Source organism: Lepidochelys kempii, chromosome 26 (genome assembly GCF_965140265.1).
Source record: "Lepidochelys kempii isolate rLepKem1 chromosome 26, rLepKem1.hap2, whole genome shotgun sequence".
Lineage (NCBI taxonomy): Eukaryota > Metazoa > Chordata > Testudines > Cheloniidae > Lepidochelys > Lepidochelys kempii.
The window spans coordinates 14077228-14095056 of record NC_133281.1 but is presented as its reverse complement, the minus strand read 5'-3'; the positions used below and the strand labels follow the sequence as shown (position 1 = coordinate 14095056).

General features: G+C 55.4%; 1 protein-coding gene across 8 annotated transcripts in view; it reads left to right on the top strand.

Moving 5' to 3' along the window:
• The window catches only part of CAMK2B (calcium/calmodulin dependent protein kinase II beta), a 141529-nt gene that overhangs the window by 101475 nt on the left and 22225 nt on the right, over window positions 1-17829 (top strand). For 5 of the 8 annotated variants that reach the window (XM_073325408.1, XM_073325407.1, XM_073325404.1 and 2 more), the window contains 2 exons: window positions 8168-8208; window positions 8626-8697. In XM_073325408.1, coding sequence (XP_073181509.1) covers window positions 8168-8208; window positions 8626-8697 — 113 coding nt within the window. The remainder of the gene's footprint in view (window positions 1-8167; window positions 8209-8625; window positions 8698-17829) is intronic. The other 3 variants (XM_073325409.1, XM_073325406.1, XM_073325403.1) reach the window with 1 other exon arrangement.

Below are 17829 nucleotides of genomic sequence, written 5' to 3'. Positions count from 1 at the left end.
AGGAGACTGATCTGCATGGTAGAGACAGAAACTGACCCGCCCGAGCCTGTCTTAATGTCCGTGCAAAACTCCGGCCGGGATCCAGCCAACAAATCCAGTGGAAGGGGCACGGGTCCCACTGTGTCCGGCACCAGTTGTAAGCCTGTCCCCTCAGAGCAGACTGGTGCTGGCATTACCTGCATCTGCTTTAAGAAGAGGCCTCTGAATCTCCATGCAGATGTTAGTCCGCAGGGATTCACAATGAACTTGAGGCTGGAAGCTTGCAAGGCGAGAGACCCTGCCTCGTGTGGCTATGGCAGGGCTCAGAGGGGCACGTGGGAACCGCCTGTGACTAAGCAGAGGCCGGTGAGCGGGGGTCATTTAGGGTGACACCCAGCGGGGTTATATTAGGGGGCTGTAATGAAATCCATTTAAAATTGATCCGGTTACACCCGGGCGACTCCTGAACGGAGATGCATCTAAATTGCTGGCCCTTGCCCGTAAACAGATTTTGCTTGGTGTGGAAAGCTGCTGTCACTCTCCTGACCCCGAGAGCTGCCCTGCCAGCTCTGACAAGGCGAGTCTGAGAAGAGAAAGGCTCCGACGGCTCAATGGCTGACACCAGAGCAGCTCCCGACTCTCCTGCCCTGCTTGCGTCCTCTCTGGAGTCTCTTCCCTTCTGACACCAACACCGTTCCAGCCCCTTGTGCCCCCATGGAGCCGGCAGCAGGTGGCCAGAGCGGGGCTGAGCATGCCAGGGCTGTTCGTACAGCAGCCAGGAGGACAAGTGAGCGAGTCGCACGAGGTTTTCCACGGGGGGAAACAATCCGTGTTGTGCTGCGGAGAGGGGCCCGGGAGTTTGGGAAGGACTGGTACCGACAGCGTCCTAGCAAGCTCTGCAGAAATGGAGCTGGGACACCTCGAGGGGAGCGGTGGGGTTTCTGGCCTCGGCCTGGAGCGGGACTGGTGCTGCTTAGCTCGGCATGGCGGAATAGTAGATCTCCAGACTTCACAGGAACATGGGCCTGAAGCGAGTTTGGGGCCGCTCCCAGCTCCGGGATCCTAGACCAGGCCTTGATGGGAAGCAATTGGTGCTGAATGCCCTGTTCCTCTCTTCTCCAGGGGGATCCACAACCTGTGACCCCCCGATTGCTGTCCTGCCTGGTGCTGCTCCCCCTGCAGACGCCGGCTCCTCGTAGGCATGGCTGGCAGTTGCTCTGATGGGTTAAGCAAGGGTCCCTTTGCTCCTCATCTTACATACCATCCTCCAGGACATGGAGAGTGGCTGCAAGTGCCTTCTGGCCCCTCCGCCCGCGAGGTTCATCTCTACCCCACTCCCTGCTTTGTCTCCTTCCATCCTCTCTGTCTCCAGACAAGCCTCGCCCACGATGTGCAAGGCTTCTTGTCATTGATGTTCAGATGTTCCCCTGCCCTCTGGCGAGAGATCTCTGCCGGAGCACCCACCTTGTTAGCAGCCTCCTCGGCCGTAAACAACAGGCCTGGCTTTGTCTCGCCACTTCCTGCACCCGATCCCGTCACACCAGGGTTGTAGCCCTCCAGAGTCTTCCCATTGTCTCTAGTAACGAATAAGCCCAGAGTGTTGGGTTCTCCCTGCTGGCTTTAAGGTGTGAAGCCCTCTCCGGTTCTGCACCGTCCTCCTTTGGGGAATGAATGCATCACCTCCCCAAAGCTGTCTCCTCTGCCAATCGAGAGCCTCGGGAAACCAAGCTGCCATCTCTCACTTTACACTCAGCTGGGCTCCCTGCCAGTCTAGGAGCCAGCCATAGCAAAGTGACACGCCCAGGGGGCCATGAGAAATCTCAGTCTGCTGGCATCCATCTCCCCTCGCCATGGCTGCTGGGGATGAGCCCCCAAGACGGTCACTGTGGCATCTGGGCCAGCCGTATAGGTAGGTCGGGCTGTGCCAGGCTCTGTGAGTTCACGTGATGAGACCAGGTCCCTCACCCGACACATGCTGTGCAGGGCCTCCAGCAGCTTGCACCTTGTGGACAGGCATTTCTGCTGGCAGTGGCCCGCTAGCCAAAGCGTGACCTTGGGAGTTAGATTTGGAGAGCCCAGGTTCAGGCTGGGCTTTGGAGACCTCGTCCCCTGCTTTCCGGCTGGATTACTCGTCAGAAATTATCCGAGCGTGTCCCCTTTGCACGGCCAACTTTCTCCTTCGCGGGGATGGGAGCCCACGGCCAGTGGCACGTAGATGCTCTCTGAGGTTGGATTCCCTCCCAGCGCATGCCATGCTCTCGTTTCCCAGCCAGGCGGCTACCCCCTGCAGGAGGGCACCAGGATTGCCACCCTTACTGGTACCGCCTGTCTGGGTGCTGCCATGGTAGGCAGGGCTCTGCTGAAAGGGGTGAAGGCAGCCTCTCTTCCCGATTTGCAAGGTTCTGCATGGTGAAGCTCCCTGGGGATGGGCCAGCCCTGGAAGAGCTGCTCTTCTGTGTCATGTGGAAGAGCGATGGTTTACAAGGCAGGGGGTGTGATTGTTGGTTTTGCTCTGGGGAGGCAGGGTGACCCAGGGGATGGGCCGATCGACTGGGGGCCAGGACTCTTGGGTTCACTTGCCAGCTCTGGCACTGACTTGCTGGGTGAGCTTGGGCGAGTCACTTCTCCGCCCCTCTTCCTCCCTCGGCGAGGGATATTGACCCTCCTTAGTAGCACAGCTGGAAAGTGCGGAGCTCGCTGTGTTGTCAGGCCCAGCAGACGGGGCTGGCTTGCAGCAGAACCGACCGTTTCACCCTCCAGATGCAAGGAACGCTTTGCCCAAGCCAGAGCTGGGACCTGTGGCCCCCACATGCAATGCACAGATGTCCCAAGTCCACGAGACACTTTCTAATAATGGAGTAACTCGTCGTCTGATCTTGGGGCTACTCCAGATAGACCATTGCATAGAGCATGACTGTCATGGCGTCCCCGGGCAATGCTCTGGAACTGCTCCCCATGAAGCCAGGCAGGACTCTGGGGAAGTCTCCTCTCTGGGAGCAGCCTGTCTGCAGGACACACAGCAACCCGGCTTCCACCTTCCTGGGTCTGACCCCGGAGCATTCAGCAGCCTCTGCCCCTCCGTGTGCTTCCCACAGCCAGTCCGCCCATACTGAGTCCTGGGGAAGCCAGAGGGCCCCGCACCCCAACTCTGCAGTCAGAGGGGACTCTCAGCCAGCCAGTAAAACAGAAGGTTTATTAGACGACAGGAACACGGTCTAACACAGAGCTTGTAGGTGCAGAGAACAGGACCTCTCAGCTGGGTCCATTTTGGGGGGCAGTGAGCCAGACAACCATGTCTGCCATAGAATCATAGAATATCAGGGTTGGAAGGGACCTCAAGAGGTCATCTAGTCCAACCCCCTGCTCAAAGCAGGACCAATTCCCAGTTAAATCATCCCAGCCAGGGCTTTGTCAAGCCTGACCTTAAAAACTTCTAAGGAAGGAGATTCCACCACCTCCCTAGGTAACGCATTCCAGTGTTTCACCACCCTCCTAGTGAAAAAGTTTTTCCTAATATCCAACCTAAACCTCCCCCACTGCAACTTGAGACCATTACTTCTTGTCCTGTCCTCTTCCACCACTGAGAATAGACTGAGACCATCCTCTCTGGAACCACCTCTCAGGTAGTTGAAAGCAGCTATCAAATCCCCCCTCATTTTTCTCTTCCGCAGACTAAACAATCCCAGTTCCCTCAGCCTCTCCTCTTAAGTCATGTGTTCCAGACCCCTAATCATTTTTGTTGCCCTTCGCTGGACTCTCTCCAATTTATCCACATCCTTCTTGTAGTGTGGGGCCCAAAACTGGACACAGCCCTAAACTGAAACACAGCCAGCCCTAAACTGAAACTCCCTCCAGCCCCTCCTCCTCTGGGCTTTGTCCCTTTCCCGGGCCAGGAGGTCACCTGATTCCTTTGTTTTCCAACCCCTTCAGCTCTCATCTTGCAGTGGGGAAGGGCCCAGGCCATCAGTTGCCAGAAAACAGGGTGTCGGCCATCCTCTGTGTCCAGACCCCTGCACACACCTGCCCTCTAGGGCTCTGCAACAATCACACACCCTTATCCCACCCCCTAGATACTTAAGAACTGCCTAGGGGAAACTGAGGCACCCCCACACTATTCAGAGGAAACATTAAGAACAGTCCCGCTTCATCACAGTGACTACAGGCCAAGCTTGTAGCCTTTTCAGCATTGTGTAGGTATTTGCACGGGGCATTTTATCAAAGACACCAAAACAGCTCCCTTCTGAGTCACAGCCGGTCAGATTTGCTGGCTGGGTGCCCTCCGTGGCTGGGTGCAGCCCGGTGACATGCTGTCGCCCGCAGGATCCGTGCTGCAGAACCAAGGAAGCCATGGAAACGCAAGCTGGGTTCTGCCCTGCTTCCCCGTTACCGGTAAAGCTACCCGCTACCTTTGGATCTCAGCCTCTATTGCCAGGGCCGAAGGAGCTCAGCTTGGTTAAGGCCAGAAAGGACTGTGACGATCATCCAGGCTCATCTGCACGGCACAGGCCAGCGAATGTCACCCCGTGTTTATCCCGGTACCTCCTGGCTGCACCACAGCGAAGCTTTCATAGGGGGCTGTCCCGTCCCTAACGACTCTAAGCGCTGGAGCGTTGACCCCATCCCTTGGAAAGCCGCTCAGGAACCCGCATTGTTACAGATGCGCCAGCAGAGTGAAGGGCTGTAGTAGTTACGGCCGCCCTTCCCGTAAATGCTTCCCCGTGGACCTCCCCTTGCACCCTGGGCTCAGCAGAGTGACAGGAAGCCAACCCAGGCTAGATCTGTCGGGGGGTCCTTCCAGCTGTTTGGAAATTGGCTACATGGGGCAAAGCCAAAGTGAACCCCAGATGCTAGCAAGGGTCACTTCAAACCCCAGATCGGGGGCGGGGGTGGGGAAGGCGGCAACATTAGGGGGCATTGGGGGGGAATATGGCCAATGTGCTTGAATGACAAAGAATTTGGCTTCGGTGACACCGAGAGACACGATCCGGGGAGCGGAGAGCTGTCTCGTTCTGCCTTGTCGCTGTTCTGACTGCTATGGCATTTTAAAAGGCTACTGTCCTCGCCCCCCCCCCCCCCCCGCCCGCCCCCCCATCAGTGTGACTGTGCTCAGGCCAGGTGTGAGTGGTAACTTCCCTCTTGGAGTCCCCGGAAACTTTGCTCTCTGCCTAAATCAACAGCTCTTTTTGTTCTCTTCTCTCCTCTGCCCCCCACTGCCCCCCTCTCCTCTCACCTGCCTGTCTCTCTCGCTTTCCTCTTCTGTACATTTCTGTCAGGTAAGCAAACTTTTCCCCGGGTTCTCCCCTCAGAGCTGGCCAGGGGACGGGAGGCAGAGGTGGCCGTGGGGCAGGGGGCCGGGTGGCAGAGGAGCCCTCTGGGACCGCCCGTGGGGCGCTCCCTGCGTTCCACCTCGTCCCCGGGCCGTCGGGCGAGCGCCGTTAGTCGGGTAGCGTTCAGAGAGGGCTTCTTTCTGCAAATGAGTGACAGGCGGCCCCTGTTAAAAGCCGGCAGATAGAGGCAGGCGGCGTGCCCGCCGTCCCCACACGCAGCTCTGCTAATGCACCTCAGTCTTCACCGGCAGCCCCCCCGTTTCAGTCCTCGGTTCACCGCACGCAGCTCTGCCAGTGTCCCTCACTCCCGACCCACAGCCCCCTTTTATCCCAGTCCTGCCCCCCGCCCCTGGCTATGCCGGTGCCCCTCAATCCCAGCCCACAGCCCCCTGCCAGCCCAGCCCTGGGCTCCCCCCAGCTCTGCCAGGGCCCCTCTCTCCCGACCCCCAGCCCCTGCCATCCCAGCCCTGGGCTCCCCCCCGGTCTGTCGTTGCCCCTCTCTCCCGACCCCCAGCCCCTGCCATCCCAGCCCTGGGCTCTCCTCAGGTCTGTCGTTGCCCCTCACTCCCGACCCACAGCCCCCTTTTATCCCAGTCCTGCCCCCCGCCCCTGGCTATGCCGGTGCCCCTCAATCCCAGCCCACAGCCCCCTGCCAGCCCAGCCCTGGGCTCCCCCCAGCTCTGCCAGGGCCCCTCTCTCCCGACCCCCAGCCCCTGCCATCCCAGCCCTGGGCTCCCCCCCGGTCTGTCGTTGCCCCTCTCTCCCGACCCCCAGCCCCTGCCATCCCAGCCCTGGGCTCTCCTCAGGTCTGTCGTTGCCCCTCACTCCCAACCCACAGCCCCCTTTTATCCCAGTCCTGCCCCCCGCCCCTGGCTATGCCGGTGCCCCTCAATCCCAGCCCACAGCCCCCTGCCAGCCCAGCCCTGGGCTCCCCCCCGGTCTGTCAGTGCCCCTCACTCCCGACCCACAGCCCCCTTTTATCCCAGTCCTGCCCCCCGCCCCTGGCTATGCCGGTGCCCCTCAATCCCAGCCCACAGCCCCCTGCCAGCCCAGCCCTGGGCTCCCCCCAGCTCTGCCAGGGCCCCTCTCTCCCGACCCCCAGCCCCTGCCATCCCAGCCCTGGGCTCCCCCCCGGTCTGTCGTTGCCCCTCTCTCCCGACCCCCAGCCCCTGCCATCCCAGCCCTGGGATCCCCCCAGCTCTGCCAGGGCCCCTCAATCCCAACTCACAGCCCCCTTTTATCCCCCATCCCTGGCTCTGCCGGTGCCTTCAATCCTGATGGCACCCCCCTGCTATCCCAGCTCTGGGCTCCCCGCACAGCCCTGCTGGTGCCTCTCACTCCTGACTCACAACCCCCGGCATATCCAGCCCTGGGTTCCCACGTCTCTGCCAACGCCTGGTGTCTCAGCCAGGGCTGCAACGTTGCTGACACGGGACAGGTGTTGGCTATTCTGAATGCAGATTCGGACCCAAGGAGTAAGGAAAACACAGAAAGCAAAGGGGGGGCGAGTGCTTGAGAACAGGTGGCCCGGCCCAGAGGAAACCGCGGGGAAGCAGGACGCTGAGACTAGCATGCCGGAGACCCCAGGGCAGGAGAGCTGGTCAGGGCAGTGAAGACGGGACCCAGAGCACAGCGGGGGCCAGGGGTTGCTCCCTGGAGAGCGAGCTTCTGCAGTTTGGGCCCCAGCTGGGGAGGGCCATGGATGCCAAGGCTGTGAGACTCAGGGGATTGGGAGCCCAGGCAGTGCGGGGTAGCGGTTAGAGCAGGGGCTGGGCGTCATCCCTGAGTTCTAGTCCCAGCGGAGGTTTGGCGAAGTACCTTAACCCCTGTGTCTCCACGTGCCCCTCTAGGAGCGCAGGCTGACCCACCCCCGCCCCCCGGCCTGCCTGGAGGGGGCATGGTGAGACCAGTCGGGGGGGGAGCGCTCTCAAGGGGTGAAACGGGATTGTGCCAAGTTCTGAGCGTGCCTCGGTGCCGCGCTGCCCCGTGGCGTGTGGCTGGGCAGCTCCCAGCCGGAGGGGCAGTCGGTGGCGGGGGGCTGGCTCTCGGAGAGCGTGATCCTGCATGGGAAGGGTCGGGGCAGAGGAAGGACCGCGCGGCTATCAGCTCACTGGCGGTGAGGCGGAGAAGCGCGGAGCCTGGCTGGTGTTAGAGCAGGGGAGAAGGGCCCTGGGGGTGAGGGTAGCTCAGACTGGGGCAGAGGGCGAACAGCGGGAGACCACGCGGCGGGGCCGCTGGTGCCCTCTGCCCAGTGCCTGCCTTTAGGAACCGGGGAAGGGGCTAGTGAAAGGTCCAGCTGGGTGGAGACGTTCTGAGTCAGTGGGTTTCTAGCGGAGCCTGCTGGCCGGCGGTGAGGACAGGGTCCCTGGGGAAGAGAACAGAGACCCCAGGGCTGCCCTACGGCAACCCCACTCAGGAAAGTTTGGAGGGTTTCTCTGGGGTGACCAGGGTGGGGCATCATTGAGAGAGCTGAGCACTGTCCCTGGAAAGCCTGCCCCCGGCTCTGCCGGTGTGGGCTCTGGCCGCGCCCGGGGCAGCTCCGCGGAGCTGGGAAACCGAGGGCCCGCTGCCCTCGCACGAACGGAACAGCCGCCAACTGGGCCGGCTGCCACGGCCGCCACGACCTTTGCGGGGTCTCCATCTCGTGTTCCACCCGAGCCAGGCGGCGAAGGTGGGGGCTCCCCGGGTGCAGGAGGCTGCAAGTCTGGGGGAAGGGGTCGCGCTCCCCTTCTGTGTTCGGGCGTAACCCATCAGGGTTCGGGTTTGAAGGGGCCTCTCTCCGCCCCTCAAGGGCAGGCAGCACTGCGGGTGCTGGCGAGGGGGGAACCGCCACTAACCCTGTCCTTTCCCTCCCCATGCAGCAGCTAAGAGCTTACTGAACAAGAAGGTCGATGTTGGCAAGGTGAGCTGCGCGCCGGGGCTGCGGGGAGATCGGTTTTAGATCCCGGGGCCGGTGGGAAATGATTCCGTCGGTGCAGGCTCCTGTCAGACCAGTGCCGTGGCGAGCTGGGCCCCGCCGTGCACTGGCCCGGAGCCACGACTCGAACCTCTGGGGTCTTTCCCAGGCCAGGAGGGCTTTCCTGTAGACGGTTCCCCAGTTCCCTGTGTCCCACCCACATCTGGGCCTTCTCTGGAGCCCTGGATCCACGCTAGACCCTTGGCTTTCCTGTTCATGTCCGCCTCGGGCTGGCCACAAAATGCAGGGGATCCCTGCTTGCCCCATAGGGTTGGGACGGTCTGGGGGACCGTGGGCCACCTGAATGGAGCGCGGGCTTTGGAAGCTCAGACCTGTCTTTCAGGGTGTGTTTCTCCTTCGCAGCCACAGACAAACAGCAGCAAAGGCGGTGCTGGGGTCACCAGCCCGAAAGGAACCCTCCCACCAGCTGCACTGGTATGGCTCTCCATCGGTCCTGCTCCCCCTCCGCTTTCCCAGCCGCCGGCTCGGGGGGATTGAGCGGCGCTCCCTACTCGCGTGCCCCCCAAAGCCTCCTGCGCTGGGCGTGGGCTCTGCATGGCCGGGAGCGGACGCTGCTGCGCATGGCTCCGGGCTGGGTCCGCCGGCTACTGTCTCTGTGCGGAACCAGCTGCCCGCATGCGCTCAGAGGGTGCTGAGCCCACAGTCCGGCTGGGGCAGGGGCAGTGTGCAGGCAAGTGGGGCTGAATTGGCTGGCTCCGAGACCAGCCCTGCTCCGAGCACCTCCTTGGGCACAGACCCCTTCTTTCCACGCTGCCCTGCCCGAGCTGGGGACCTGCCACGTGACTGCGGCAACCCGGCCGGATGGGGAGGGCTGCGTGTTCCTGCTCACAAACAACAGAGGGGTCTTCCTGCCCCTCTGCATCACAAGCCCAGCCACTGGCAGGTGCCAGGGCCTACCCCACCTGGATGGGCACCTGATGTGCGCCCTGCCTTCCGCCCCCATCCCTGGCCCGACTGTGCCACGAGTGCCAGTCCCAGAGCAGACCCCGCGGGGGACCAGAGTCACAGTCGAGAACAGTCCACGGGCAGCTGGCCCAGAGGGCCACGGGCAGACAGCAGCCTGGCCTTGGTAAATGTGTGGAGCCCAGTACCGTGCCCAGCCCCAGGGATGGTGGGACGGGCCTGGGGAGAAGGGTGCCAAGCCTTGCCAGGGGAGCAAGCTATTCCTGACCCAGGCCTCGGCCCAGGGCAGCGAGCGTCCCAGGAGCTGCTCTAGGCCTACCGGAGCTTCCCGTGGCCCAGGTGAGGAGCGGCAGGGTGAGCTGTGTTCACTTCTACCCAGGTCCACACACTTCCCCGCTCAGCGCAGGGCCCAGCTGCCATCCCGGGGCTAGTGCCAAGGAGGCTGAATGGGGACGGGGGGCGGGGGAGATGCCACCGCTGGCAATCGCTTGAGACGAGACCGAGCCGGGAAGGCAAGGCTGACGCAGTGTCCAGCAGCCCGCGCGCTGTCCTGGCTCCGGAGGGCTACCCAGAGCCCTGATCTGCTGCCAGCTGCTCCCTCCGGGGCTGGGAGTCACGGACAGGCCAGAGCAGGACGTCCCTCTGGGCTCCACGAAGCTGTAAATGAAGCAGGGAGAGGCCGTAGCAAGCTGTACAGTACAACGCCCCGGGCCCGGATCCCGGGGACAGGCCTCAGAGACTGAACAGGGCTGCAGTGAGGGGAGGCTGCCAGGGCAGTCACCCAGTCCGAGGGCCTGGCTTTCCCTCGTGCGGTCATTTAGACCAGCGCCAAGTGGGTATAAAGACGCCCAGTTTACTTTGGTAGCACCTTACACCTAGCTTGGCATCTGCCCAAGGAGCAAAGCGCTGGAGGCTCGGCCTCCTAGATTTTGTATTCTTGGCAGAAACCTTTAGGGAGCAAAGTCTCTTATAAGTGAGTGCAATGTGCAGGCCTTTGTGTTTAGGCCTTCCCATGGAGTGGCCTGTTTCTCCAGGACACCCTGTTGCTGGAGGATCGTCCGTGCCCCTGCTCTGTCCAGCCCTGGAATCGTTTTCATTGGTTCCCCTAGCACAGATCACGTTCTAACACATGTCCACTAACATGCCTTGAAATTCTAATGTGGACAGGACACACCCATGTGTTCCCAGTCATGTTTAAGGGCTAACCCTTCATGGCACGTCTACACCTGAGTTTACAGTCACGCTAGTGTAAAGCTCCCAGCAGTGATGCAAGAGCGTGATACCAAACGCAGGGCAGACTGTTAAACACCAGGGCACAAACCCCAGCTGGGCAATGAGTTCTACGCTTAGATCTCACCAACCAACCAGGCCCAGTGCAAACGTCTCCAGCGCTGTAACAGCCAGTCCCCTGGGGTACGCCGCTCCGTCTCGCCACCCGGGTGAGTGTATCTCTGTGATAGACGGACCCTTCCTTCCGCCGAGACTCACAGCAATATTCAGGTTACCCCCAGCTCCAGTCACTTGCCCCGGGTCAGTTGCACCTTGGATCTCCCACCGCAGACGCTTGTAGCCAATCCTGAGGACGGATTAGCTAGGAAAAGGAAATGAGAGAGTTATATACAAGGGCAGAGCAAGCGAATGTAGACACACACACGAGTCACAGTCGTCGGGTTCAGAAGGTGATATAGGCTTGTGACAGGGTTTAGTCGCCGCTGGGCGCCTCCTGGTGGCCGCGTCTGGGGATTAGTACTTTTCAGGTCATGACCGCTTTCCGACCACACCCTCCCTCGCTCTCCTGGACTTGCGGTGCTCTCTTTTTGTGACTCAGCCCTCCCGCCAGGTCAGTAACAGTCCTACCCTTGAAGGTATCAAAGTCACCTCGGGTCAGCTGTCTGCATGCCTGCTCCAGGGCCAGGTCCACTGCCACTTCCCCAGCAGCTGGTAGGGGACCCCGGGACCCCCACTACTCCAGTTTCCAGCCCAGAGACTCTGCAGAGTCTAGCAACTACCATATACTTGATCCCAGATCCTGTTGCTATCTCCCTGGACCCTTTTCTACTCCCCTTCTCCATCTTCCAGCTCCCTCCTCTGGGCTTGCCTGCCCAAACTCCAGATTACGTTCCCTGCAGCCCTCTTCACAGAATCATAGAAGATCAGGGTTGGAAGGAACCTCAGGAGGTCACCTAGTCCAACTCCCTCTTCTGATCTTTCTTTTTCTTCTCCTCTCGTTTTATGCTGCAGCAGCCGTTCTCACACCAGCAAAGTCCTATATCCTCGCCCCTAGCCCAGTATCCTTCGGAAAGCGAAGTGATTCTCTTTTAAGGCTGCCCCACTTTCCTGGTGCTGTCACCAGTCCCTTTCCGACGATCGTCTTTCACCTCGCGGCCTCTTGGTTCTCAAGAAAGAATCTTTCTGTCTGCGTAATCCCCCCTACATTAGCAGCTGCTCAGCTGGGTCTTAAACTTTTGTGCGTGTCACACAGCACATCTTTGTGCTGGTTTCGTAAATATAAATGACCATTCGAGTCACAGCGAGCTCTTTGAAAAACGGAAGTAACTACAGCCATAGTGCTATCGCAGCTATAAATAGACCATTATCCTCGAGTTGAGGACATAGTTCATGGAACTGTTGTCCGTTTTTTCTCTTGCGACCCTAGCTCTTCCCGTTCCTTTGCAAGTTCTCTCTTAACCAAACTTTTGAAGTCCCTGTTTACTCAACCTCCCAACTTTGTAAGGCAGTTTTTGCAGCTTTATCTCCATTTCATTGCCATTTCATTGCCCAGTGTCCTGACACACCCCAGAATCCACACTGTTACTATACAGATACACCCAATCGTGTTATCGCCATAGTTAAGAACAATATTTCATTGAATAGGTCATTCCTACTTTCCAAAGCTTCCTTTCTAATCGCCATTACACCCAGTAAAGAGTCAGGTAGGACAACGGCCATAGCCAACAGTACACCCATCAATTTGGCCATCAAACGGCCGCAAAATTGGCTAGGCTCCTAGATCTCTTAATTCCAAATTCAGGGGTAAAAAGGCCATTCGCACTCTGCCTGTGCTATCATCTCTAGAACAACAGTATAGATTTAGCAAAGCTGACCCCATTTGCTGTGCGTAAACTCATAAATCGTAGTCGGCATATTTGATAGCCCTGCTCCTTCTTATGTTCTTACAATTCCAGCTCCGCAAGTGGAGAGCCATCTGTCCAGCTGTAAGTGGATTTCCCAGGACTAAAGATTTTAATTTCTTCCAGACCTTCCTTTTCACCCAAGTCTTTTACCCACCTTTTGACCCTGGGAGTTTGTGACTGAATTCCCAGCAGTCCTTGTCTAGTCGTTTAGTACTTTGATCTTCTCTGTTTCGTTAACCTTCGCCCAAAAGGTGAAATCTAACGATTTCATCCTTCCATATATCGGCATTTCTCCGGTTGCGACCTGCAGCACGCACAACGGAATTGTGATACTCGCCCCACACGCGATTCGCAGAGCTTGGGCTCGGCTCTGATTGTACGGGTGTTGAGCTAGAAGTGGAATTAAAGGCTTGTCATCCCCCAGGCGTTCCCCTGTCATACCCCAGCGATTTTTTTAAGCAGATTTCATCCTAGCTTTACATTTAATCTTGATATCACCTAGATGACCCTTCCACATGAGTTTGCTGTTGAACATAGCTCCGAAGAATGTCAAATGTTGAGCTACTTGTATTTTGTCTATACAGATAAGCCCCTTTGTTTTCAGTTTAAACCGATTTTTACCGGAAAAATCCTGTGGTTTACAGAAAGCATTATTCCATTTTTTCTGATGTTCACCCTACTTTTGTATCACTCAAATATATAAAAAAAAAACCTTGGTTTTATTGGGAAACTGCTACACAGTTCACGAGATCTATTGTTTTCTGAACCTCGGAGGTGGCACTGTGTTCTGAGTTCTGTTTTAATTCTGCAGCAAACCACGTTGATGAATGGAGTTCAGAGCATTAACCTATGAATATTCCCCACCACCACCACCCCGTCCTTCCATCCACCAAAATAAACCCCAATATTTACCCGGAAAAAATACCCATAGTTGGGTTTTTTTTGCACAGATTTTTGCCTGTTTTTGTTGTTGTAATAAACCCTGTAAATTCTAGGGGGAAATTAAATAAAATAAAAACTGAAAACGAAGGGCACTGTCTAGAGAGAGGGGGGGGGGCTCCGTTCCTCCCCAACCTTCCTCTTTGTGAGGATCGTTCCCTTAGCTTTAGCGAGGGAGAACTTAAAGCCCCACATATCTCCCCATTCTGACCCCCCACCCCCACCCCGAGCGTCTCGTTGGCTCTCTCCACAGCTATTGGAAGCCTTCTATGTTGGGTCTATATAGCACAGTCATCCGCAAATTGGGTAATAACTATTCCTGCCCGTATACTCCCCAGGGGATCATTAATCATGAAGTTAAACGGGGTTGAGCTGCTAACACCCCCCGGGGGAGAGTCATTAGTACGTTTATAAATGTTTGACAAAGCTGCCCGCACCTTTACTTGTATGGTTCTCTTATCCACTGGAACCTTCTTCCTCTTATTCCAGTCCTGGGTAGTTTCTACGGCAAGCCTTCCCTCCGCTGCATGTCATGCTTTCTCCGTGTCCAAGAAGACAGCTCTCAGAAATGCTCCGTTCCTCCTGGGGTTTTGTATTTCTGCTTTTAATCTTACAGTCTGATCAGCTGTGCATCTTCCTTTCCTGAGTCTGCTCTGTACATAGTGTGTAATTTCGTTTTTTTTCCCAAGCACGCTACTCAGCTCTCATTTATCATTCTTTCTGTAATTTTGCAGAGTAGATGGACACACATCAGGTCTCGTGTGTATTTTGCCAGGTTTTCCTATCAGTATAACCACTGCTTGCTTCCATTCACCGGTAGTATTCCTCTTCCCGGATATTATTGTATAATTTCAAAGAAACTCTTATGCTGCTACAGACTAGGGACCGAATGGCTAGGCAGCAGTTCTGCGGAAAAGGACCTAGGGGTGACAGTGGACGAGAAGCTGGATATGAGTCAGCAGTGTGCCCTTGTTGCCAAGAAGGCCAATGGCATTTTGGGATGTATAAGTAGGGGCATAGCGAGCAGATCGAGGGATGTGATCGTTCCCCTCTATTCGACATTGGTGAGGCCTCATCTGGAGTACTGTGTCCAGTTTTGGGCCCCACACTTCAAGAAGGATGTGGATAAATTGGAGAGAGTCCAGCGAAGGGCAACAAAAATGATTAGGGGACTGGAACACATGAGTTATGAGGAGAGGCTGAGGGAGCTGGGATTGTTTAGTCTGCAGAAGAGAAGAATGAGGGGGGATTTGATAGCTGCTTTCAACTACCTGAAAGGGGGTTCCAAAGAGGATGGCTCTAGACTGTTCTCAATGGTAGCAGATGACAGAACGAGGAGTAATGGTCTCAAGTTGCAGTGGGGGAGGTTTAGATTGGATATTAGGAAAAACTTTTTCACTAAGAGGGTGGTGAAACACTGGAATGCGTTACCTAGGGAGGTGGTAGAATCTCCTTCCTTAGAGGTTTTTAAGGTCAGGCTTGACAAAGCCCTGGCTGGGATGATTTAACTGGGAATTGGTCCTGCTTTGAGCAGGGGGTTGGACTAGATGACCTTCTGGGGTCCCTTCCAACCCTGATATTCTATGATTCTATGATTCTATGCCTTCCAGTAGGTGCTTAAGCATTGCATTACATATGGTATCTTATATAGGGCTGTGTTTTTCCTCTTGTCTATTAGCTTTTTTGAGTTCCAGTGTGGTGAAATTTTCATTCAGTGTGTCATCTTTACATCACAGTTTTCTCCAGCAAACATTCTCTTTGCTTTGCTTTGGATCACTCCTAACTTTTTGGAACTCTTTGGCTAAAATGTCCCCTTTTTCCTGAGTTAGAACATTCAACTTTATCATTTACTCTAAGTCCAGGTCTAATCTGGTTTTGTTCTGTAACCCATTCATTTGTTTAAATGATTTATCTCTCTCTGAATCCTTGGAATCTTTGTTCATTTTCCCATAATACTTTCTCCAAATCTCTCTTTGCCTTTTTAATAGTTCTTTGTGCCCCTGCTTTACATCTTTTACAGTTCATTAAGTCCTTGTTATTCATTGTACTTTTGGCATGTTTGTATGCCGTATTTCTTTTTTACCTGCTGCTTGACAATCTTAATTCCACCAGGAACTGAATTTCGGAGTTTGTGGCAATTCGGTATCTTACATATAGCTAGACTGGCTTCTGCTACCACTCCTTTTATTATATTGTCATGAAATTCCTCTCGATTATCACTTACACAATTGGTACTTAGGTACTCAGCGTTCCCAATTTGTTTTTCGAAGCCTCCAGGTAGGAATTCCTTCAGTGTTTTCAACATTACCTTGGCCTTGGTATGTAATTAGCATAGGCAAGTGATCACTTCCCATTCCATCTTCTTCATAGTTTCCCAGCTGCATTACCTTGCCATATTGCTTGTTGCAATTCCCAGATCGAAACATGAAAAGTTCCATCCACCGAGTGAAACCTGCAGAATTGAGCAATACCAGGTTGTGCGTATCAGTGAAACGGTTCCAGGCATTTTGCCATTATAGTCAGTTTTCCTGCTTCCCCATAATTCATTATGGCGAGTAAGGTCTCCACAAATAATATACGGGCCTTCTTCCAATTCTAGATAGTTTCGGTTTTTTATCTGGGTTGTATGAAGCTGTTGTAATTCTGCAGAGGAATCTCAACAGTATTGACTCAAAATGTAAGTTCTGCACATCGATACCAACATAACTTAGACCTTTCTCCTCTTGGAATTTCTCCGTCACATCTGATTACATCATATCCCAAAAGCCTAAACATGAGTTTTCTCAGTAACCATGTTTCTTGGCCACACATCTTATCAGGTTTGTGTTCCCAGGTTTCAAACCCAGCTTTCTTTCATTCCCGGCCACGTGTTATTAAACTGTGTGCGTTCCAACAAAAAAACCCCGTGTTGTTTAAACTACATTATTACCTTCATTTAAAATTGCATGCATGCGGTCTACCGAGAGATTGCCGATATGCAAATACTTTCCGGTCGCTCTTGTTGTCATTTTTAATGTTTCAGTCACCTTCTTCCCTGTTCTGTAAACTGCAATTAGTCACTTTGGTCATAAAAGCTATCCTCTTCTCTTTGCCTGCAAGCGGTGCAGCGTCATCAATTCGCCTTATATCATCTTCCCTGCCCTGAACTGCTTGGGGTTGTACCAGTGGCTCCTTCTCCTCCTCCGCCAAATTCCGATATGACTATTTTGTGTTCGCATCTGTGCTGGATGTTTTATGGATCGTTTTCATTTTCTGTCTCTCTCTAGCTTGTTCTGCGGCCACACACCCTTCGTGCGCCGCGCTGGGTTTACAACTGCCGCGCTGTAGTTGTTTTCTTCCCGCACCATTCTCAGATGAGTGTTCTCCACGTTTACCACCCCTCGTTTTCCCCTGACAGGCAGCAAAGGGGCCAGGGTATATGGTTTAGCCCAGCAGAGCTGAGTTCCTACCAGATAGCGTTGCAGCTTTTAATGTTACTCAGACAGCTGTGGATGGCTTATGGTCTCCCCCCTCCTGCTAATCAGCACTCGATCCTCACTTATCCCCTTTTTAATTACATATTCCTCAGCCGTGCCTAGTGGAACCCTGTACGTTACCCCTCTTGCTTCTGTCATAAACTTAGGTAGCTGGCAAATTACTTTTATTGCACATAAAATTCTAGTTTTAGGAAGTTTCTCATCCTGTTCCTCATGTGTCCGTTCTCCTACTAAATTGCCACCTTGCCTGCTTTGAGCTCATCCTAGATCTCTGATATTGCACCTAATCCATTCTGCTGTTTTCAAGGGATTAACATCTCCCAGCATCAGTATAAGATGTCGATCCTTTTCCTTACTCATGTTTCCATCCCCGTCTGCTCCCTGTCCTTCAGAGACAGATCTTTCTGTTCTTCCCAATCTGAAGCTATTCGTCATCCCTTGCTGCTTCTCCCTCTCAGCCTGGATTTCCAGCTCCGTTCAGCCAGCCAGCCGCCAGCCCAAGCCCTGGCTCTCAGCCTCTCCCAGCCTACCCGGCCAGCCCTCTTCTGTTCTCAGCTTGCTGGCTTTATACCAGCTCAGCCTACCCCTCATCATCAGTTAGCTTTTCAGGCTGTCCCCCGGGTGCAGCCTAACAACCTGCTCTGCCCTGTCGGGTGGACACCCCATCACAAGGTTTCTATAATCAGCAAGCACAATTTGACCTTTAGGGCTAAACCCAGCCTGGGGATCTCTTGCTGTCTGTCTAGAAACACCTTGCCCCCCGCCCCAAGTCCATGCAGCATAGAGTTAACCCCAAACAAAAGGAACTAGGTCTTAGCCCCTTCCTGCCATATGCTCTGACTGCAAATGCAGCTGATGGGAGAAGTCTGCTTACAAGACTCATCTTCACGGATGAGCAGAAAAGCCTCGGGTCTTGAGTTCTTTTGTTGATGATCTGGAAGTGGGGAGTTCCCAGTTGTACAACCCCCCCATCGTCTGTCCGGTGCCCATGGGGCGTGTACATCCCGAACACTTTCCAAAGGGGCATGACAATTTCTGTGAAAGAGCAGCTCTTCATACTCCGTCATGTCCCTCTCCTGCATGCCGATTCGCGC